At 57.9% G+C, this 19,711-nt stretch overlaps 1 protein-coding gene across 3 annotated transcripts; it reads left to right on the forward strand.

The window, feature by feature from the left end:
* The first annotated feature begins 7,935 nt into the window (after nucleotides 1-7,935).
* On the forward strand, nucleotides 7,936-13,517 carry MRPL23 (mitochondrial ribosomal protein L23). 3 transcript variants are annotated; one of them, XM_075545196.1, is made up of 5 exons: nucleotides 7,936-7,996; nucleotides 9,416-9,538; nucleotides 10,298-10,380; nucleotides 11,127-11,200; nucleotides 13,307-13,517. In XM_075545196.1, the coding sequence occupies exons 1-5, from the start codon at nucleotides 7,980-7,982 to the stop codon at nucleotides 13,469-13,471; spliced, it is 462 nt and encodes a 153-aa protein (XP_075401311.1). In that variant the 5' UTR covers nucleotides 7,936-7,979; the 3' UTR covers nucleotides 13,472-13,517. The 3 variants fall into 3 exon arrangements, with proteins under 3 accessions (XP_075401311.1, XP_075401312.1, XP_075401309.1); XM_075545197.1 differs by lacking the exon at nucleotides 7,936-7,996 and adding an exon at nucleotides 8,044-8,348; XM_075545194.1 differs by lacking the exon at nucleotides 7,936-7,996 and adding an exon at nucleotides 8,359-8,460.
* The last annotated feature ends 6,194 nt before the right edge of the window (nucleotides 13,518-19,711 follow it).

Raw genomic sequence — 19,711 nt, forward strand, 5'->3', positions numbered from 1 at the left:
AGGCTGTTCTAGATGGACGGGGACCAGAGTGACGTGGCCGAGGCAGCACATGGCCTTGGCCTTAGGACATCACGGAGCAGAAATCACAGAGCAGGTTGGACCGCACCTGGCCATGCTGCAATGACAGCAGTGGGCTGGGCCACGCCGGAGAGGTCCACACGCGCCTCATCACCGGGACGGGAGGGTCAGAAAGCAGGGGCCGAAAATGGACACTGGAAAAGCCACATGACACACACAGTGCACACACAGTGCATACACACAGTGTATACCGTGTACACAGAGTGTACACATACATTGTAGCGTGTCCATACATTGTGTACAATATATGTGCTGTTGTACACTGTGTACACACACCATATACAATGTACATGCACAGTATACACACAGGGTGCACACACACACAGTATACATGGCAGCCCTGCCCGTCCCTGTCCCACAGGAGACAAACACCTACATTCAGCAAGGACTGCAGAGAGGTGGGCTGCCGCCATCTGTAAAGTGTCTGACTCGGTTCAAGCCAGCAGCGCACAGCTCCCTGAGGCCTGCTGGATGGGTCCTGAAACCCAGTGTTGGGGGTCGGGGGACGGGGCATGGTGGGTTTACACCACGATGCTACATGGACTGTGTGCCTGGGACCGAGAAGGAACCCCTGCTTCGAGGGCCACAGCCGCGCAAACCAGCGAGGGGCTCCCCCGGGGCTGTTCCTGTCCCCGTGGCCTACACCCTCGCGCCCCCCCCCAAGATCGTAAATAGCTCCTCACGGGAAAGGGCGTGTGCTCCCAGGACAGGTTCATCCTTGAGAACAAAACAAGCACATGCTGAAGGAGCCATAGGAAGCCGTAAGCCGTCCTTCCTCTGCCTGCCTGGCTCGGCCGTGGCCAGCCGGCGTCCCGGGACCAGGCAGGAACTGGACCCCAGTGAGGATGCCTGCTTTTGCCATTACTGCCGAGCGTGGGTCTGGGAACCGCAGACAATGAGAGAGACGTGGAACGGAAACAAGACGCATAACTTGTGTAAAGAGGGAGAACAAAGCCCCACATTCCTGGGCCCTCTAGAGAGGCCAGGGAAAGCACTCAGAATGAGCGCAACAGCTCAGGAAAGCCGCCAGACGCAAAACACAGACCTGAAATCAGTTCCTGGAAAAGAAGGGGGGAAAGCGCGTGTGTGTGCTTTTCCTAGCAGCAACCCCTGAGCAGATAAAGCAGGTCTTTCAAAAACACATCCTCGCTGGAAACCAAGACCCCAGCAAGACCCCTCATGAGAAACACGCCATCCCCCTTTGCGAAGTGAACGGCCAGAGAGGGAGAGAGAGAAACTGAGGGGGGAAGCGAGATTGAAACACAGTACATTCCTGGGTTCCTGGGTGAGAAGGTCAACCTCAACGTCCAAATGGCGTTCTAGATCTGCTGGATTTTCAGTCAAAATTAGGAAGAAGCGGGGACAGGTGGGGGCCGAGGAGCGGGGGGAAATTGTCGATAAAAAAGGACGCTAAACTTCACTTCGAAGGGAAAAATATGTCAGGGCGGCTTAAGGACAAATATGGACCTGAAGAAGAAGCTCCCGAGTCGCAGGTAGTGCCCACGGGCGGTGCGTATCGAGTACTCCCCAGGCCCGCAGACCTGCCAGATGGCTCTCCCCCCCGGCCTGGGCCTTGGGAGGGGGACATTCTCATCTTCTCCACTTTCCAGAGGAGTGAGCTGAGGCTCTGAGAGGGCCAAGCGAAGCCCCAAGGTCATGCAGCTGCTCAGCGGTGGACCCAACCACTGACCATAACTCACAGCCCCCACGCCCTCCCCTTGTGGGATGCATTTTTGCTTTCTGCGATTTATCAGCCTGACACCACGTACGTGTAGGAATCTGGGAGCAACTTGGCCTTGCTCTGGGGCCAAGGGAGGCTTAGCTGAAGAGGCTGAGAACATCCAAACATGATATGCACTTGAGAGGGGAGGGCGGGGAGGGCCAGGAGGGGTTCACGTCGCCCCCAACACAGGAATTCACTCCAGGAGGCCCCTGGATTGCACACATGGTTGTGTTCGACCCCCTGACCCAAAGACTGGTGGTCAAAACCCACTTGGCCGCCGCTGGAGACCCTGTGGAGGCCGGGCAGCCATGTGCAGAAGGGGAAGGAGCCCCACACCTCCCACCATGGACACAAGGGAGCTCAAAGATCGATCAGAGACCCAGACCCTCGGGGTCCTCCCCAACAAGCCAGAGCCCAACTCCGGGTCCCACTGCACACCGTAAATGCACCCAAGCACCATGGAAGCCACAGCACAGCAGAGGCAAAGGCAGTGCCTTGCCAGAAACCAGGTGCCTGTCTGCACCCAAAGATCTCACCCAGGGCATTTGAACGAGAGCCCACAGGCTAGGGGTGGTCAGGGGGTGGTGGGGTGGGAGTGGTGGAGGAGGAGGAGGAATATTTTGGCGGTGACATATTAGACTGAGGACTAATCTCTGAAATTTCGAGACAACTTCAACACCTCGACCCAGAGAAGGCACCTGGTCCAATTAAAACACGGGCAGAGGGCTTGAGCAGAGCCTTCACCCGGGAATGCTGAGGCGGCCTACTGACCTATAAAGAAAGGTCACCTTTGTGCGGGAGAGAGGCACCCATCAGCAATGAGACAGCACCCCACACGGGCTCTCGCGGCTGGCACTGACAGCAAACAAGGCTGGCGAGGGCTCCGAGGGGCCGGACCCCACCCCCCTACGCTGCTGCTGGTGGGACTGGAAGATGGCGCAACCGTGGTGGAAGCAACTAGGGCTCCCCCAGAAAGTTGCGCCAAGAAAGGGCCCGGCCATCCCTCCCCTTGGCATGAGCACCCTTAGAAGATCCTCAGAGACGCAAGTACAAGTTTGCACGCCCACGAGGAAACGTCTGTCTACCGACCACCCTCTCCCAGGAGGACGGACAACAGAAAAGTGGGTGAAGGGAGATATCCATCAGTGTAAGACAGGAAAAAATAATAATAATTTCTAACTTGTGGAGGGTTCATGAGGAAGGGCTCAAGTGGAAAGAAAATGTTTTGAGAAGGATGATGGCAACAAATGTACAAATGTGTTCCACACAATGGATGGGTGGCTGGCTGGCTGGATTGTGATAAGAGCTATACAAGCCCCCAATAATAGGATTTTAACAAAGAAAAGCAGCATTCTCTGGTGGTCACAGGAGCTGGGGGGGAGGGGGGCAGCGGTGGGGAGGCAGGGCCAGACACTGGCCGGAGGGCGGACAGACACGTGTGACTTTGGAGGAAGGGAAGGCCATCGACGTGAAGGGAGAGGTTGGCCTAAAGAAAGGAGACAGAGGACGGCCCTGGGGACCCCGGGGGGGCGGGGAGCATGCGGGGGTGGCAAGCACTACAGACGCCAGAAACCAATGCTGTTAGACACAGGCTAGCCACCGTGGGGACTCCTGAACAGAGGCTTGCTTGAACACCCGGCTGAGTAGGTGTGGGAGGGCGAGGAAGCCTGCAGCCATGAATGTGCCCAGGCTGCATGGAGGCTACCCGTCTACGGGTCTTTACCTTGGCGGCAAAGACATACCCCGACGTGGTGGAGCGTGCAGGGACAACGTTAAGGAAAGTGCTTGGGCATCAGCAGACGCCTTGAGGGAAGGAACCTCTGGGCCTGGAGGTGTGGGGGGCTGAGGGTGATGATCTCGGAGGACCCCGAGATCTATGACCTGAGGGTCCACCAAGAAGGTGTCCTAGACCCCACTGAGGGGAGTCGCAGCTGGGCTCTAAGATCTCCTGTGGGGGGGGTGATGGCAGGTGCGTGGGAGCAGCGAGCCGGGTGGACCGGTGAGGTCACGTGAACAGCAGTCCCTCAGGCCCTGAGGTCAGAAGACCTAGATGGTTCCCGGCTGCCTCGACCACCTGTGCTGAAAGGGGTCCTGTAAAAAGCTCCTGGATGGAGTGGGGAATAAAGTGCGGAACAAAACTTAAAGCCCTAACAGAGGTCCAGCTTCCTGATTGGACAGAGACTGGTGGAACCCCAAGACCTTCTATAACCATCAGGCCTGGGACTGAACTCCCCCCCCCACCGCCCCCCACCAGCCCGTGGCTCAGTATTCAGCCAGACAACAGACAGGCCCATCAGGAGAACCATCGACCACCAGGGCACGACCTTCTCAGAGCCATCGGCCATCTGAGTTCAAGAAGGCCAGCCATCCCCATGGACAGCGCTCAGAGGGGTTAGGAGAGAAGGGGGTTGGAGGGGGGCTTTGAGGGGGCTTTGGGGAGTGAACAGAAGACCAGCAGTCTCCTCTGTGAGCAGCCTCCACCCACCTCACTATGAAACGTTAAAAATAAACTAATAAAAGTGGCGAGGTTTTGTGAAATAGGAAGTAACATTCTTCCAGCAAGTTATACAACCGGGGGTAGGGGCGGTGGTCAAGGTCGCTCTGTGGCGCCCAGCTTGACTCTGAAACCCATCAGGTTACCAACGAGTCTCACAGGCGGACAGCAGCCAATGGACTCCCTACAGAGGGCAATTCCAGAAGCCGAGTTCATGTCGGCCAACAGGAAGGGTGAGAAAAGAAACCAGGACCCCGTTCCGGGGAACTGCTTATCTACGTGGTTGTCGGCGCGGCTCACACGGGGGGCGGGGGGGAACGGGGCAAAGAGGAGGCAGGAGGGGCCCAGACTTAGGGATGGGTTTCCGTACCCTTGATGTCCAGCACAGCTGCACCGCCACGTCCTCCTTGGCCAAGGTCGGTCGTAAAACACCCCGCATACCATCAGAGCACGTGTGAGTCTGGGTACTTTAGAGAAATAAATCCACAGAAACTCGTGTATAAGAGAGACTTTTATATAAAGGTTAAGTGCACATCAAGAATAAATCCCAACTCAGTGCTGCCCAAGCCCACAAGTGCAGCATGAACCCATGTCCAACACCAGTCCACAAAGTCCTCCTCCATCTCACAAAACAGACGCAATGATGCCAACTGCAGGAGGAAAGCCGAGCCAGTGAGTGTGTAAGCATCTCAGCGCTGGCAGGGTCTCCAGCACCCAAGGCTGCATCAGGGTAGGTCCATGTGGCTTCTCCTCGGGGATGTCTTGCAGGAAGTCAGCCTTGCCAGCTGAAGCAGGGAACTGGCTAAGGCAGCTACACCCTGGTCCAACCACCACAAAACAAGAGACCCGAGAACCAGAAAGGCGAGGCTCACCGAGCCATTTATCCCTCTGCCCTTCAGTTAACCCCACATGTGTTTATTGGCCAGGTTGGCACAATAAACTAAGTACCTCAGAGCAGGACAGAGGACATACTCTTGCAGCTGGGGTTCTGGTTTGAATCTGGAAAAGTCGTTTCTGTTCCAAACAGGGCATGTTGGGAAGGGATCTTCCCTCGGGGCTTGTGTGGTGGGCGGGGGGGACCTCATAGGATGGGGTAGAACTGCCATTGTGGGTTTCCCAACTGGTAGTCCTTCATGGGAGTAGAGAGCCCTTTCACCCAAAGAGCGGCTGGTTGTCTCCAACTGTGGACCATGTGGATCGCAGCCCAACATGTAACCACTGTGCCACTGGGGCTCCTTGGTCTCCTGGGGGTACCTTCAAGACAAACCAGAAAGGGTCCAGTGAAAGCCTGCTGGGGCTTCTGCGGGGGGCTCTGCTGCTAATGTTCAAGGCACAGAGGGCCTCCCGGCTAGTTGGTGCACATGTGTGGCAGTTACATAATCTCATGTCAGCTTATTAAATAAATTATTGGGGTGGAGGCTAGCCTGTCAGTCGGGTCATAGCCAAACCTGCTTCCGTGTGGGCGTAGCCTTCGCCCAAGGATTCTGGGAACTCCTGTCTTCCTCCCTGAAGGCAGGACACACACGCTCTCTGTGTGAGACATTCCAGTTGACAAGTCACATGGAGCTATGTGGATGGAGCCAGAGCCCTGGAGTTGGAGGAGCCACATGGAGACCCACGCCAGTGCTGAGATGCTTCTACCGCCACTGGATCCACAAGACTTTCCACCCAGTGGCCTATGATCTCCCTGCACTTGGTGTCATTGCATGTGTTGCATGAGTCTGAAGAGGAATTTATAGACTGGTATCAGACACCTGGGCTAATCTCTGACTTATGGGCCTGATCTGGACTGGGCTAGGATGTGTTCTGAATATACAGTGACTCTGATAGTAAGCTCTTTCGTATGCACATAGGAATGTCTATGAATTGGTTTCTCTAGGCCACCCGGGTTGACACAAACTGCATCTGGGCGGGTGGGGGGTTCCAGATGGTCCTGGGGGCTTCTTAGGAAGCAACAGCTTCCTTTCCAAAAAGGATGTTGACGGGAGGCAGGTCAAGGAAGGCCTGGCCAAGGAGGCACCGTTTTTCTCCATCACGCCACGCACCTGCTGGCCCTTCGAGCAGGACTTTGGGCTGGGAGACCTTACCCGTTCAGTCTGGCCCTGCTCCTTCAGGCACCTCGTGATCATCAAAGTCTGAGACCATCAGGAAGGGGCACTCCTCGGGTGCCTCGAGGGGGCCCGATGCCCTTTCCCCTGGGTGTCGATCTGAGAGGGGGGCTGGAGGAGGGAGGTGGACAGGCCACCTCCAAAGGAGCGCAGAGCTGGACAGACAGTCTGTGGAGAGGCCACCTGGGTGTCTCCATTGAATGGGGGTGTCTGCGACTGCCGTGGTCACAGGGTTTTCTGTGTAAGCAGTGTGTCCAGGAGACGGGACAAGTTGGGCTCTTGTGTGCAGCAGTTCAGCACCTGGGTGTGCCACACCCGGGAGGAGGAGCTCAACAGATGCCCCTCTGGGCATTGAGAAGATGCTGTTCCCCAGCATCCCAGACCACCCCTCAGCAGTGCCTGGTCTTGAGCAGCACACACCCCCCCCCCCCACTGTAAGCAGGGTGCTAGCACGCCCCGGTTCCGCACAGCAATGCTACGGGAGCGACAGGCCCTTAGACACCCCCAGAACTGTACACCCCTCACTTTCACCCAGCCACTCCTGACTCACGGGGACCCTATCCAACAGGGTAGAATGCACCTGTGGGTTTCAGAGGGTGTAACTCTTTGCAGGATCAGGAAGCCTCCTCTCTCTCCTATGGAGAAGCTGGTAGTTTTGAACTTCTGACCTTCTGTCAACGTACTACATCCCCAAAGTTCTGTCTCCTAGCTCCACCCACTCTTTCTGTCTCCAGCACCGGATCCTGCTCCAACCCCCAAGGCCCCAAATGTCTCCCTTGCTCCTGTTGCAGCTCCCCTGACTCCTGTTCCCTGGCCTCCCTGCTCAACAGTGCAGAGAAAGAAGCAGCGTATGGAGAGACGGGCCTGGTCAGTAGCCCCAAGGTGGCCTGTGAGGGGCTGGGAGGAGGGTCCTGCAGGACAGGACCCATCTGTATGGCAATAGCCTGAGGACAAGGCTTGACCTCCACTGGGTCCCCGGTTTGGGGAAGCCCCTGGTAAAGGCCACTGCCTGGGGGCTCCTAAGAAACATAGGGTTGGGGGGACCCTAGGGGAGGAGGGACAGGAAGATAAGGATGTCATGAGGTTCCTGATGAGGGTTGGGGGAGATAGTGGGCACCCCAACAAGCTCTGATAGTGCGTGGACCTGGTCAGGTGGTGGGGGCCCTGGGGTAAGGCCAGATGTTGGTCCCTGAGTGGTGTTGAGGGGAGCCCAGGCATGTGAGCTCCAGCAGACTGGGTGAGGCTGGAGTGGGGGAGATGCCTGCAGACCAGTGTGGTCTGGGGGAGCCATACAGTGTGGGGGGGTAGGCATGGTCTGGGGGACTCCCTTGTATTGGGGGGACGGGGGAGGTGGCAGTGTGCTCGGTCTGGGGCGTCCCCACGTGATCTGGGGGGGCTGCCGGGGTGCGCGGTCTGCGGGGACCCCACGTGGTCTGGGGGGCCCCCCGCGTGCGTGGTCCCGCGCCGGCTGCGGGGCGGGCGGGGCGGCGGGGCGGCGCGGCCTCCCGGGCGCTGGGGGGCGCTGTGCCCGCTCCGGGCGGGGCCGCTCTGTTCGCGCGGACCGGAAGCGGCGGCCATGGCGCGGAACGTGCTGTGAGTACCCCCCCCCCACCGCACCCGCGCCCCGCCCGCACCCCACAGGGGCACGGACGCGCGCGGCCTCTCGGCGGGAGGGTCCCGCCGCACAGGGGGTCGCGCTGGCCCCCGGGGACACGTGGCAGCGTCTGCAGACACGTGGCTGTCACAGGGACGCGGAGGCCGCTTACCCCCCCACACACACTCGCCCCGTGCACAGAGGGCCCCCACCCTAAGGACGCCCCCCAAGTGTGCGGCCATTGCGGAGAGCACCAGATGAGGCCCACCCCAGCTCCAAAGCCGGCCCCGCTCCGGGCACCCCGATCTCCCCGGGCAAGACCGAGGGTCGTGGGGCGCAAGGGTCCCGCAGGCCAGTGCTTCCCGGGTGTCATGGGGCGCCTGCGACGAGTCGCACAGTGGGTGGTGGGTGGCGGCTGCCCCGAGGTTTGGAGGGACAGTGGTTCCCTCCCCAGGAGGAGGAGGTGCGCGCAGCTGGCGGGGGGCTGGGTGGGGGCCCCGAGTGAGTTGGGATCAGGACACCTCTGCCCCGGGGACCGAAACTCAGAGTGGAGTGAGGCGTGGAGGTGGAGCGGCAGCCCCCCCTCGCCCCCCCACACACACCCTGTGTTCCAGCCCGGCTCTGGGGGGGTGCTGATGGGACTTGCTGGGGTGGGGGTGAGTCACTGGTGGGGCCCGGGAGCTGGCAGGGAGCCAGGCCCTGCTGTTGGGAGGAGGGCTGGGGAGGGATTCAGCATCTAGAGAAAAAGTGGAGTTTGAGGGGCTTTTGATATACTTAGGGCTATTTGGGCCGTGCAGATGGGCAAGGTGGCCTGTGGACCCACCGGGACACGGGATGGGCTTTGGGCTCCCCTGAAGCGACTGAGAGGGCCTGCCCCCCACTCCCCATGTGGGATAGGATCTTCAAGCCCCAGGAAGGAAGGGCCAGGAGAGAAGCTGAGCAGTGGGGGACTGTCCAGAGCCAGGCCTGGGGTCAGGGATCAGTGTGGGCAGTGAGGGAGGATGTGCCCCTCCCAGGCTGCCTCTACTGACCGCTCAGTCCCCTTGGTCAGCCACCAGACCTGGAGCAGAGTGTGCCCCTTGCCGAGCCCCAAACACCCGGTCCAGAGACAGGGAGGCTCCCCACTCTGTGCCCACTTCCCAAATGACCCCCAGTTCCTTCCGCTTCAGACACGGCAGTGTCGCAATCAGTCACCAGCGGGGAGGTGTGAGTCCCTAATGGCCACCTTCCCCTGGGTCTGAACTGTCACTGTCCCGGAGAAATCAGGCTCAGTCCCACTGGGAGCCCCCGCCTACCCCCAAGGTGTGCCCCCCCTTAGTCACGGCCTTGGGCCCCAAGCTAGCAAGACTGGTGCCCAGTGAGAGCTCTGCTGATGGGGGACAGCACTCCGAGTGTCATACGCACACCTGCACTCACAGGTACCCGCTGTACCAGCTGGGCGGCCCCCAGCTCCGTGTATTCCGGACCAACTTCTTCATCCAGCTGGTGCGGCCCGGCAGGGCCCAGCCTGAGGACACAGTGCAGTTCCGAATTCCCATGCAGTAAGTGTGTGTGTGTGTGTGTGTGTGTGTGTAGTGCAATTCACTGGGTGGGTTCCTCAGGTGGGAGCTGGGAGCAGCCTGCTCAGCAGACCCAACTAGGTGTGGCCTCAGAGCACCCCCTTGGGCATTCCCATAGAACCAGCAAAGCATTCGTGTCTTCTGGAACCTTCCAGCCACTTCTCTCTCACACAGCATCCCGGTCAGCTTCCGGGGGAACCTGTCCTTCCAATGGACCTGTCAGGCTCCAGTCCACGTCCTCGGCTGTCCACCTGGGCCAGCATTGCAGGGCCACAGGGAGCCCCAACCTCCTCCAGGGAGGGGTGCTGTGGCATCGCCTGCAGAAGAGGGCCCAGGCCTTGTGTCCATCTAGGACCAGAGCCGTTGAGACCCAAGATTTAATGAGGGCTGGGGGCATGATGGGTCGCTAACCGCGATGTTAAACACCACCCACCACTCCATGAGAAAAAGACAGGCGTTCTACTGTACAGAGCTCGTCTGGGAAGCCCACGGAGGCAGTTCTACCCTGTCCTACTGGGTCGCTCTTGAGTCAGCATGGACTCAATGACTGGGGCTCCAATGGGCAGGGACATTGGGCAGGGCCAGGTCTGGAGGGTCACTCCTCTTTCCAGGTGCCCTGAGCCTCACAGGGTCCAGGCTGAGATGATGGGGTTGGGGGGTGGGGGTGGCTGTGTGGTCCCAGTGACCTTGGGAAAGGAAGGAGGTGCTGTCTGATCCCGACTCAGGCTCCTCTCTCCTTAGGATGACCAGGTTGGACCTTAGGAACTACCTGCAGAGCATCTACGGGGTGCCTGTGGCGGCCGTGCGGACCAGGGTACAGCACGGTAAGTGCACAGCTGCCTGCCTGTGCGGCCCCCACATGGCCCTGACACTTTGTACAGCCCCTGCACGGCCCCAGCCCCCGCGTCCCCGACCCACAGACCCAGTGCCCACATGGCCTTGCACAGCACCTGGTGCCTGTACACCCAGTACCCTGCTGCTGTGTCATTTTTGCCCCCCTCACTTGCAAGTGCTGCTCTGCCCTTGGGAAGCACCCCTTGGCCCCCCACCCCTGGGAGCCTGCAGTTTCTCACACAGCCCCTGGTCCTCTACAACCCCCACGGCCCCCAGCCCTCCTCCCTGCACAGCCCCCACATCCCGACATCCTTCTCAGCCTGCAACCCTGGCAGGCAGCCAGCCCCAGGGCCTCGAGGGGGAGGAGGTGGGGGCCCGCCCGCCCAGCAGCTGAGCTCTCAGCTCAGCCTGTTCCTTCCTGGTTCCCAGCAAACCTCCCCCACCCCCCCAAACCCCGCTGTGTCCTGTGCCCCCTCTCCAGGCTGGGGCCCTGGCTCCCCTAGGAGCAGGCTCCTGGTGACCTGAGCACCTCACGTCCCTGCCCCAGGGTCCTCGGGAATCCAAGCTGAGAGACAGTAGGCAGGACTGTCCCACGAGATGCCCTGAGAACTCAGTGTCCAGGCTCCTGGTCGGGTGACCCCCCCATTAGGCACACTGGGTCCTGTTTATTGGAAGGGGGGCTGCCACCTGGGTGCTGGGGGCTGAGTGTCGGCTTCCCTCCCGTCTCCCATCCCAGGCTCGAACAGGAAGCGGGATCACAGACATGTGAGAGTGAAGAAACCTGACTTCAAGGTGGCCTACGTGCAGCTGGTGAGCCCAGGGCCAGGGGCGCGTGCAGGACTGGGCCCCCCTGGTAGAGCTCAAGGCCCTCAGCCCCCCGTGGTCTCTGCCCCGCATAGGTCTGGCACTACGGGCCGACCTTCATGGAAGCCCAGAGAAGCCATGGGTGTGGCCAACACGCATGACCAAGCCTGTGTAGGGGCCCTGCGGTCCAGTGGGTGTCCACACAAATGCCTCTGCTCTCTAAAGACCCCCGTGCCACACCCAGTAATTCCGTGTGCTCAGACCCCAAGACCCTCTGGCGGGGCCTGCGGTCCTGCGTGTGCGGGTGGCGGCGGGCGGCCACTAGATGGCAGTAGCGCTATTGGGAACCTCAGGCGGCCACCTGGTCTGAAACGGCTTTTGGGCAAGACGTGGGGAAGGCGCCTTTCCGAGAGAAAGGCCCCTTGTTCCGAGCGGGGACCCCTAAGTGCCTGGCCTAATATTTGCTGTGCATCCAGCGGGCCCATCGGGGCGCCCTGCATGGCCCCTGCTTTTGAGAGGCCCTTATGACCTAGCAGGAGGCAGGCCACAGTGACAAGTCACTTTTCAGTTATCTGAACCCCCTGCATTTGCTCAGCCTCCCCCCAACCGTGGGGAAGCTGGCCTGCTGGAGGGGGCCCCCCACAGCCCCGACCACCTTTGAACTGCCCCCACAGTTGCCAAACTTGTCTCCAAGCAGGGGAGCAAGTGGTTGGTCCCTTCCCTGCTGACAAAGGGGACATCGGGCTGGAGGCCCCTCTTGCCCCCCAACTGCGCTTCCAACAACAGCTTGCTGTCTCCCACATGCAGGGGCCATCGGGGCACACACTCAATTAGTGCGTTTATTTTGAGCTGGCTCCCAGGCCCTGGAAGCCTCCAGTCTTTCTGATAAACATCTCCGGCCCGAGCCGCCTCCACTGGGGACCTTGAAGCTCTGACCCCCCGACCGCGGGTGGCCCCCAGCCGCGGGTGGCCGTGCAGAGGCGGGGGTGCAGAGACGGGCCTGTTTCCACGGGGTGTTTCCGCCCTTTCCTGGGGGGCCCAGCCCGAGGGCGCACAGTGAGTGCCGTTGTGTTGGGGCCAAGGTTTCTTTTGCCAGAAGCAAGGGGTCGCCATGAGCCCCTAGGTGGCCACAAACAACTCCCCCCTGCAGCGAGAAGCCCAGGCCCTCCCCGAACCCCCCAGAGTCCCATTGTCACAGGTTGTCATGCTTAGCCTGTCCCTAGGTCCACAGATAAGAGCCAGCTCCCTGCAGTAAATGCACCCCTGCCTGGGCAGCCCGGTGATGTGTGCAGAGAGCCTGTCTGATTTTCTGGAGGACAGGCCCCCCCCCATGTGCCCAATCCCTCGTCAGCCCCCCTGAGCCCACAGACTTTGCCTTTCAGGGGCCCCTGGCCATGGGGAGGGTTTGACAGATCCTACCCACCCACCTGGGCCCTGCTACCTTGGCCATGGCTACCCGCCCTTCCCCACCGATGGGGGTTCTCCAAGGGCCGGCCATGTGGTCCAGCGGACTCATTGAACACCCCTAGCCCCCGAGGTCTCCCCTGCCACAGCTCGCCCCCACGCCAGTTGCCTGAGCGGCTGGGCCCACTTGTGTCTGTGAGGGCCGGTGGCCAGGCTGCTGCCAAGACCCACATGGGTGCTGTGGACCTCTTTGCCGATCAGCTTCCTGGCTCCCGGGCTGTGGGGGCCTCGGCGCTGGGGGAGAGGGGGAGGCAGCCCTCTGGAGACTTGAGCAGGCTGCACTGCGGTGGTCCGTGTGGTGGGGTGGCGTTGAGGCCCCTCTTCCTGCCTCCAGATAAGAGCTGAGCTGTTTGTTTCCCAGGCAGATAGGGGCCGGGCCCAGCCGGCTGCCTGGCAACGGAGGCGAGGGAGAGCAGTGTTGTCCGTCTGTCTGTGTTTTGGCCTGTTGTTATCAGAGGGTGACAGGCCACCCCCGCCCCACAGGGCACTTCTAAAGGGATGGGGGGTGGGCAGGGGGGCAACCGGCCTCACCATAGAGGGTTCCTGAAGGCTTGGGAGCAGGGGCTGGGGGCATTCCCAGAGGGCCCCGGGCAGGACTGCGGGGTCAGCACCAAGGCCCAGCCCGAGCGTCGCCGGTCTCCTCCACAGGCTCACGGACAGACCTTCACGTTCCCAGACCTGTTTCCTGAGAAGCCGCCGGACACCGAGGGCAGCGCGGACTCGGACCTCCAGGACTACCTCCTGGAGCAGGAGCAGCAGAGACAGATCAGTGACCCTCGGCGCGGCGGGGTCCCCTCCTGGTTCAGCCTGTGAGAGGGACACGGCGTGCCTCGACCCAATAAAAGCCGTGCTGTGCAGACCAAGGCTAGCTCCTCTCTGTGGCCAGCGTCCGTACCCGCCCGGAGCCCAGGGCCAGCGTGGGGGTTCTGATCTGCATGAGCACCTGGCTCGCAGAGCAAAGGGGGCTTGGGGCAGCACCTATCCTGGCCCTGTGGAGCTCCAGCATCTATTGGAGAGGAGTGGTCAGTGGGGGCCTGACTGTCCAGGCCAGAGAGTGTGGCCAGCACTATACTGCTTTGTCATGATGGACACGTCCACGGGTCCTGCACCCAGAGGAGCTGGACCTTGCTGGGAGCCACAACCCGCCACCCCAGCCGCCAGGCCGTGTGTGGAATTGCCACCTCCTGGGGTCCCTGGGACAGCGAGCCACCCACAATCACCTGGCCCGCCCCCACTCCAAGTGCCCATCAGCTTTCTCAAGGGACTGAGTGGGCCGCCCCATTGCTCCCTCCACCTGGGTCCCAGCCCCTCCACACGCAGCCCATCCCTGCTGCCGCCGCTCGCTCTGCTTTGTCGGCTTTCAGGTGCTGGGTTTTTAAGCAGACTTGGGTTTGCAGGGAAACGGCACTGCGGGAGGACAGAGCTCGTGCCCCCTGCCACTAGCACATGGCGCTCTGGACCCGCCGGGTACGGTACCGGGACATCATCATGAACTGGCGTCCTTGCGCCACGACTGCCTGCTGCCGGCCTGGGGGGCCCCAACAGCCCCCTGGCCCTGCTGACCACGTCCTTCTGTCCCTCTGCCCTGGTCTTTCCCAGACTCTCCTGGCCCTGGAGCAGAACAGTGCGCACTGGGTCCTCTCCCGCCACCTTGAGTCCCGAGGCTCCCCCACTGCCCCACCCCCAGCTGGGGAGGGCTCAGACACCCCCTCCCCGAGACCACAGTGGTCCCACAGCTCTCCAGGTGGGTTGGGGAGCCCTGCCAGCTGGGGGTGGGGGTCCTCCCAGTCGGGCGGCGGCGCAGCAGAGCCCGGCCTGAGAGCAGTGCAGGCTTGGGCTTGTCGGCTGTGGGAGAGAGGGTTCTGGCGGCCGCTGGGCCGGGGACAGGGCCCCTCAGGCGCAGCCACAGCCAGGGGGCCGGGGGGCCGCGGGCGGACAGGGAAGACGGATTTCTTCCTGAGGGATTTTTGTCCCGGCACCAGGACGCCGGGCCCAGCCCTGCCCCTGCCCCCGTGGCGCCAGGCGCGGCTGCGGCGGGGTCGTGGCCGGTCCACAGGGCCTAGTGGAGGTGCAGGCACATATGCTGGGGACCCCTCTGGGCTAGAAAACACCCTGTGGGAGGGGGAGGGGGCTGTGCGGCCCCTTTGGGTGCAGGGCCACCCCTAGAAGTGGAGAGGGGCTTGGGGGCTACTCCAGGGCCACCAGAGTCGTGCCCTCGGGGGACTGGGGACTCGCTGAGCTACCCGCATGCGTGGCCTGCCAGACCGTCCACCCAAGGACAAGAACATTGATACAGGGTTCTGCATGTGTGTGTGAGTGTGAATGAGCACGTGCCTGTGCACACAGGGCGCATGAATGTATGTGCGAGCCTGTGCACACTGCACATGCATGAGTGTGAGTCGTGGTACATAGGGAACATGAGTGTGAGTGGGTGAAGGTGTGGGTGAGTGTGAATTGTTAGTGTGACTGAATGGGTGTGGACATGGGATAGTGAGCGTGGGCACGTGTGAGGCGCTGTGCGTGTGTCTGTGGGTGGGTGGGTGGCAGCCCTGCGAGGCGAGGGGCGGTGTGAGCCCCGTGAGTGGGCTTGGGATTGGGGTGAGACCCTGGAGTGATCCGATGGTGTGTGCTGTATGGGAAGGCACACGTGGGTGTGAGAGCAAGCAGTCTGGGTGTGACACCCTGTGAGAGGGTGTTGTGAAATGTCTGTGTGAGTGTACTGACAGGTGTGTGCAGGTGGATAGGTGTTAGCAAGTAAATCCGTGAGATGGAGAGATGGTGGGGGAGCCTGAGAGGATATGTGATACGCTGAGTGAGTGAATGTGTGTGAGAAAGGGGGAGTGTGTGAGTGTGTGAGCCCAAGTGTGTGAGCTTGTGGGTGTTTGAGACCTTGTGAGGGAGTTGTGAGCATGTGTGCAACACTGGGTGTGAGCTTCTGGATGGAGGGGACCTTGTGAGGGAGTCTGTCAGTGTATGTGAGACATGGCGCGTGAGCCTGAGGGTGTTTGAGGCCGTGGGAGTGATTTGTGAACAGTTTTCGGTTCCTGTGTGTCAGATTCGGGGTGTTTGAGATCTCTGAGTAAGTCAATGAATGTGTGAGAGACATTATCTGTGGACGTGCGTGTGTTTGGACCTGTCAGTAAGCCTGTGAATGTATGTAAGACCTGACGTGTGAGCCTGTGGGTGTTTGAAACTTAGTGGATCTTGTACTGTGAGAGACTGAGCTTGTGGGTGCTTGAGAATGTCGGTGTGTCTGTCAGTATGGTAGACATTTGGACAAGACTTACTCTGGTTTGAGACCTGTGAGTGAGTCTGTGAACGTGTGTGAGGCCGTGTGTGAACTTGTGGGTGTTTGAGACCTTGTGAGTGGGTTTTTTCAATATGTGTGAGATTTTTGCGTGAAATTAAGGGTGTTGGGGAGCTTTGGGGTCAGTGTGTGGATGTGAGTGGGACCTTGTGGGTAAGCTTGTGACTGAAACCTGGTGAGTGAGTCTGGGAATGTTTGAGACCTTTGGAGTGAGACAGTGAATGTGTGCAACACATTATGAGTGAGCTCATGGGTGTTTGAGACCTTGTGAGTGAGTCTGTAAACATTTGTGAGACCCTGAAGGTGAGTTGTGGGTATTTGGGACCTTGTGAGTGTGAAAATACGTGTTAGACCTCTGACCTCAACTTTTTAATGGTTTACACATGTGAATGAGTCTAAATGCGTGTGAGAGCCTTCAGTTGAGCTTCAGTTGTGACCGAGTCTTTCAATGGGTGTTAGATTTTGTGCATGATATGGGGGTGCTTGAAACTTTGGAGTGAATCTGTGAATGAGTGTAAGACCCTGTATTAAGTTGTGGGTGTTTGAAACCTGGGACTGAGCCTGGGAATGTGTGCAACCATTATGAATAAGCCTGTGGGTGTCTGAGACCTTGGCAGTGAGTCCGTGGGTGTTTGTGAGACCCTGTGTGTGAACCTGGATGTTGGAGAATCTAAGCGTGAGTCTGAATGTGTGCGACCATTATGAATGAGCCTGTGGGTGAGTCTGTGGATGTGAGTGAGACCCTGCGAGTGAGCTGGGGCATTTTGGGGGCCTGTGAGTGAGCCTTAGAATGAGTGTTAGCCTTGGGTATTGAGCGTGTTCTTGTGTTAGCCCTGCGAGTGAGTCTGTGGGTGTGTGTTGAGACCCCGTGAGTGAGCTCAGGGTGTTTGAGACCTTGTGAGTGAGTCGATGTGAGTGAGACCCTTTAGTAAGCCTGTAGGTGTTTCAGACTTGAGTGTGAGTCTGTGAATGTTGTGAGACATTGTGAAGAAGTTGTGTGAGACCTGGTGCGTGAGTGCATCTGTGAATGTTTTCTGGGAGCTGTGAGTGAGACGGTGGGTGTTAGAGGTCTTCTCACTGATGTGGGAGTGTCTCTGTGCCCCTGTGCGTGAGAGAGCGGGTGTTGGATTTATCACTGATCTGGGGGTGTCTGTGACACATTGTGAGTGACAAGGGAGTGCTCGAGATCTCGTCGATCTCTGATTGTCGGTAAGATCCTTTCAGAGAGATGTGCGTGTTAGAGATCGTCTCATTGATCTGGGGGTGTCTGTGAGACCCTGTGAGTGAGACAATGGGTACCAGATATCTTGCCATTGACCGGTGTGTGTCTGTGACACACTCTTGAGTGAGACGTGGGTGTTAGAGATCTTCTCATTGATCTGAGTGTCTGTGAGACCATGCGAGTGAGACGTGGGTGTTAGAGATCTTCTCATTGATCCGTGAGTGTCTGTGAGTGCGATGTGAGTGTTAGAGGTCTTCTCATTGATCTGTGTCTGTGAGACCCTGTGAATGAGACAGTCGGTGTTAGAGATCTTCTCATTGATCTGTGAGAGTCTATGAGACACTGTGAGTGAGACAGTGAGTGCTAGATATTTTCTCATTGACCTGTGGGTGTCTGTGAGACCCTCTGAGTGAGATGTGGGTGTTAGAGATCTTTTCACTGACCAGTGAGTGACTGTGAGACCCTGTTAGTGAGACACTGAGTGTTAGAGATCTTCTGGTTGATCTGTGAATGTCGGAGAGACACTGTGAGTGAGATGTGCATCTTTGAGTTGTTCTCATTGATCTCAGATTGTCTGTGCGTCCCAGAGAGTGGAATGTAGGTGTTAGACGTCATCTCATTGATCAGTGAGTGTCTGTGAGACCCTGTGAGTGATATGGGTGTGTGAGATACTTTCTCATTGATCTGGGAGTGTCTTTGAGACACTGTGAGTGAGACAGTGAGTGTTAGAAAACTTCTCATTATTCTATCAGTGTCTGTGATATCCTGTTAATGAGACATGGGTGTTAGAGATCTTCTCACTGAAGTGTGATTGTGTGTGAGATACTGTGAGTGAGATGTGGGTGTTAGAGTTCTTCTCATTGATCTCTGAGTTCTGAGTGTCTGTGAGATCCTTTAATTGAAATGTGCATCTTAGAGGTCTTCTCTTTGATCTGTGAGTGTCCCTGAACCCTGTAAGTGAGATAGGGGTGTTAGAGTTCTTCTCCTTGATCTGTGAGTGTCTATCAGCACCTGCGCCTGAGAGCGTGCATGTTAGAGATCTTCTCATTGATTTGTGAGGGTCTGTAAGACACAGTGAGGGAGTCAGTGTGTGCTAGATATCTTCTCATTGATCTGAGAGTGTGTATGAGACAGTTTGTGTGAGATGTGAGTGTTAGAGATCTTCTAATTGATCTGTGAGGGTCTGTGAGACACTGTGCGTGAGTTGGGAGTGTTTGAACTTGTATTTGATCTGTGAGTGTTGGCGAGATCCTGTGCGTGAAGAACTGGGTTTGAGAGATCTTACCATTGATCAGTGAGTGTTTCTGAGACCCTGTGAGTAAGACGTGAACTTTTGAGATCTTCTCATTGATGTGTCTGTTTGTCCGATCCTGTGAGTGAGATGTGTGTGTTAGAGATATTCTCATTGATCTTTGAGTGTGTTTTATACCCTGTGAAGTGAGATGTGGGTATTAGAGATCTTTTCATTGATCTTTGAGTGTGAATTATACACTGAGTGAGATGTTGGTGTTAGAGATCTTTTCATTGATCTGTGAGTGTGTGTTATATCCTGTGAGTAAGATGTGTGGTTTAGAGATCTTCTCACTGACCTATGAGTGTAAGATCTGTTGAAGGAGATGTGAGTGTTAGAGATCTTCTCCTTGATCAGTATGTGTCTGTGAGTCCCTGTTAGTGAGAGAGTGAGTATTAGAGATCTTGTCATTGATCAACGAGTGTCTGTGAGACCCTGTGAGTCAGATGTGGTTGTGAGAGATCTTCTCTTTGATCTGAGTGTCTGTGAGATACTGTGAGGGAGGTGTGGGTGTTAGAAATCTTCTCATTGAACTGTGAGTGTCTGTGAGACCCTGTGAGTGAGTCAGTGAGTACTAGATATCTTCTGATTGATCTGCGGATGTGTATGAGACCATTTGAGTGATATGTGTGTGTTAGAGGTCGCCTCATTGATCTGTGATGGTCTTTGAGACACTGTGAGGGAGACAATGAGTGTTAGAATACTTCTCATTATTCTACCAGTGTCTGTGATATCCTGTTAATGAGACATGGGTGTCAATGATTTTCTCACTGAGCTGTGAGTGTCTGTGAGATACTGTGAGTGAGATGTGGGTGTTAGAGATCTTCTCATTGATCTCTGAGTGTCTGGGAGACACTGTGAGTGAGACAGTGAGTGTTAGAGGTCTTCTCCTTGATCTGTGAGTGTCTGGGAGGCCCTGTGATTGAGATGTGGGTGTTAGAGATCTCCTCATTGATGTGTGAGGGTCTGTGAGATATGGTGAGTGAGGTGTGGGCATCAAGGTCTCCTCATTGACCTGTCAGGGTCTGTAAGACACTGTGAGTGAGTCCATGTGTGATAGATTTCTTCTCATTGATCTGTGAGTGTGTATGAGACCGTTTGTGTGAGATATGGGTGTTAGACATCTTCGCATTGATCTGTAAGTGTCTGGGAGATGCTGTGGGTGAGATGGCTGTGTTTCAACTTCTCGTTGATCTGTAAGTTTCTGTGAGACCCTGGGTTTGAGAGATCTTT

This window comes from Tenrec ecaudatus, chromosome 4 (genome assembly GCF_050624435.1).
Source record: "Tenrec ecaudatus isolate mTenEca1 chromosome 4, mTenEca1.hap1, whole genome shotgun sequence".
In the NCBI taxonomy this organism is placed as follows: domain Eukaryota; kingdom Metazoa; phylum Chordata; class Mammalia; order Afrosoricida; family Tenrecidae; genus Tenrec; species Tenrec ecaudatus.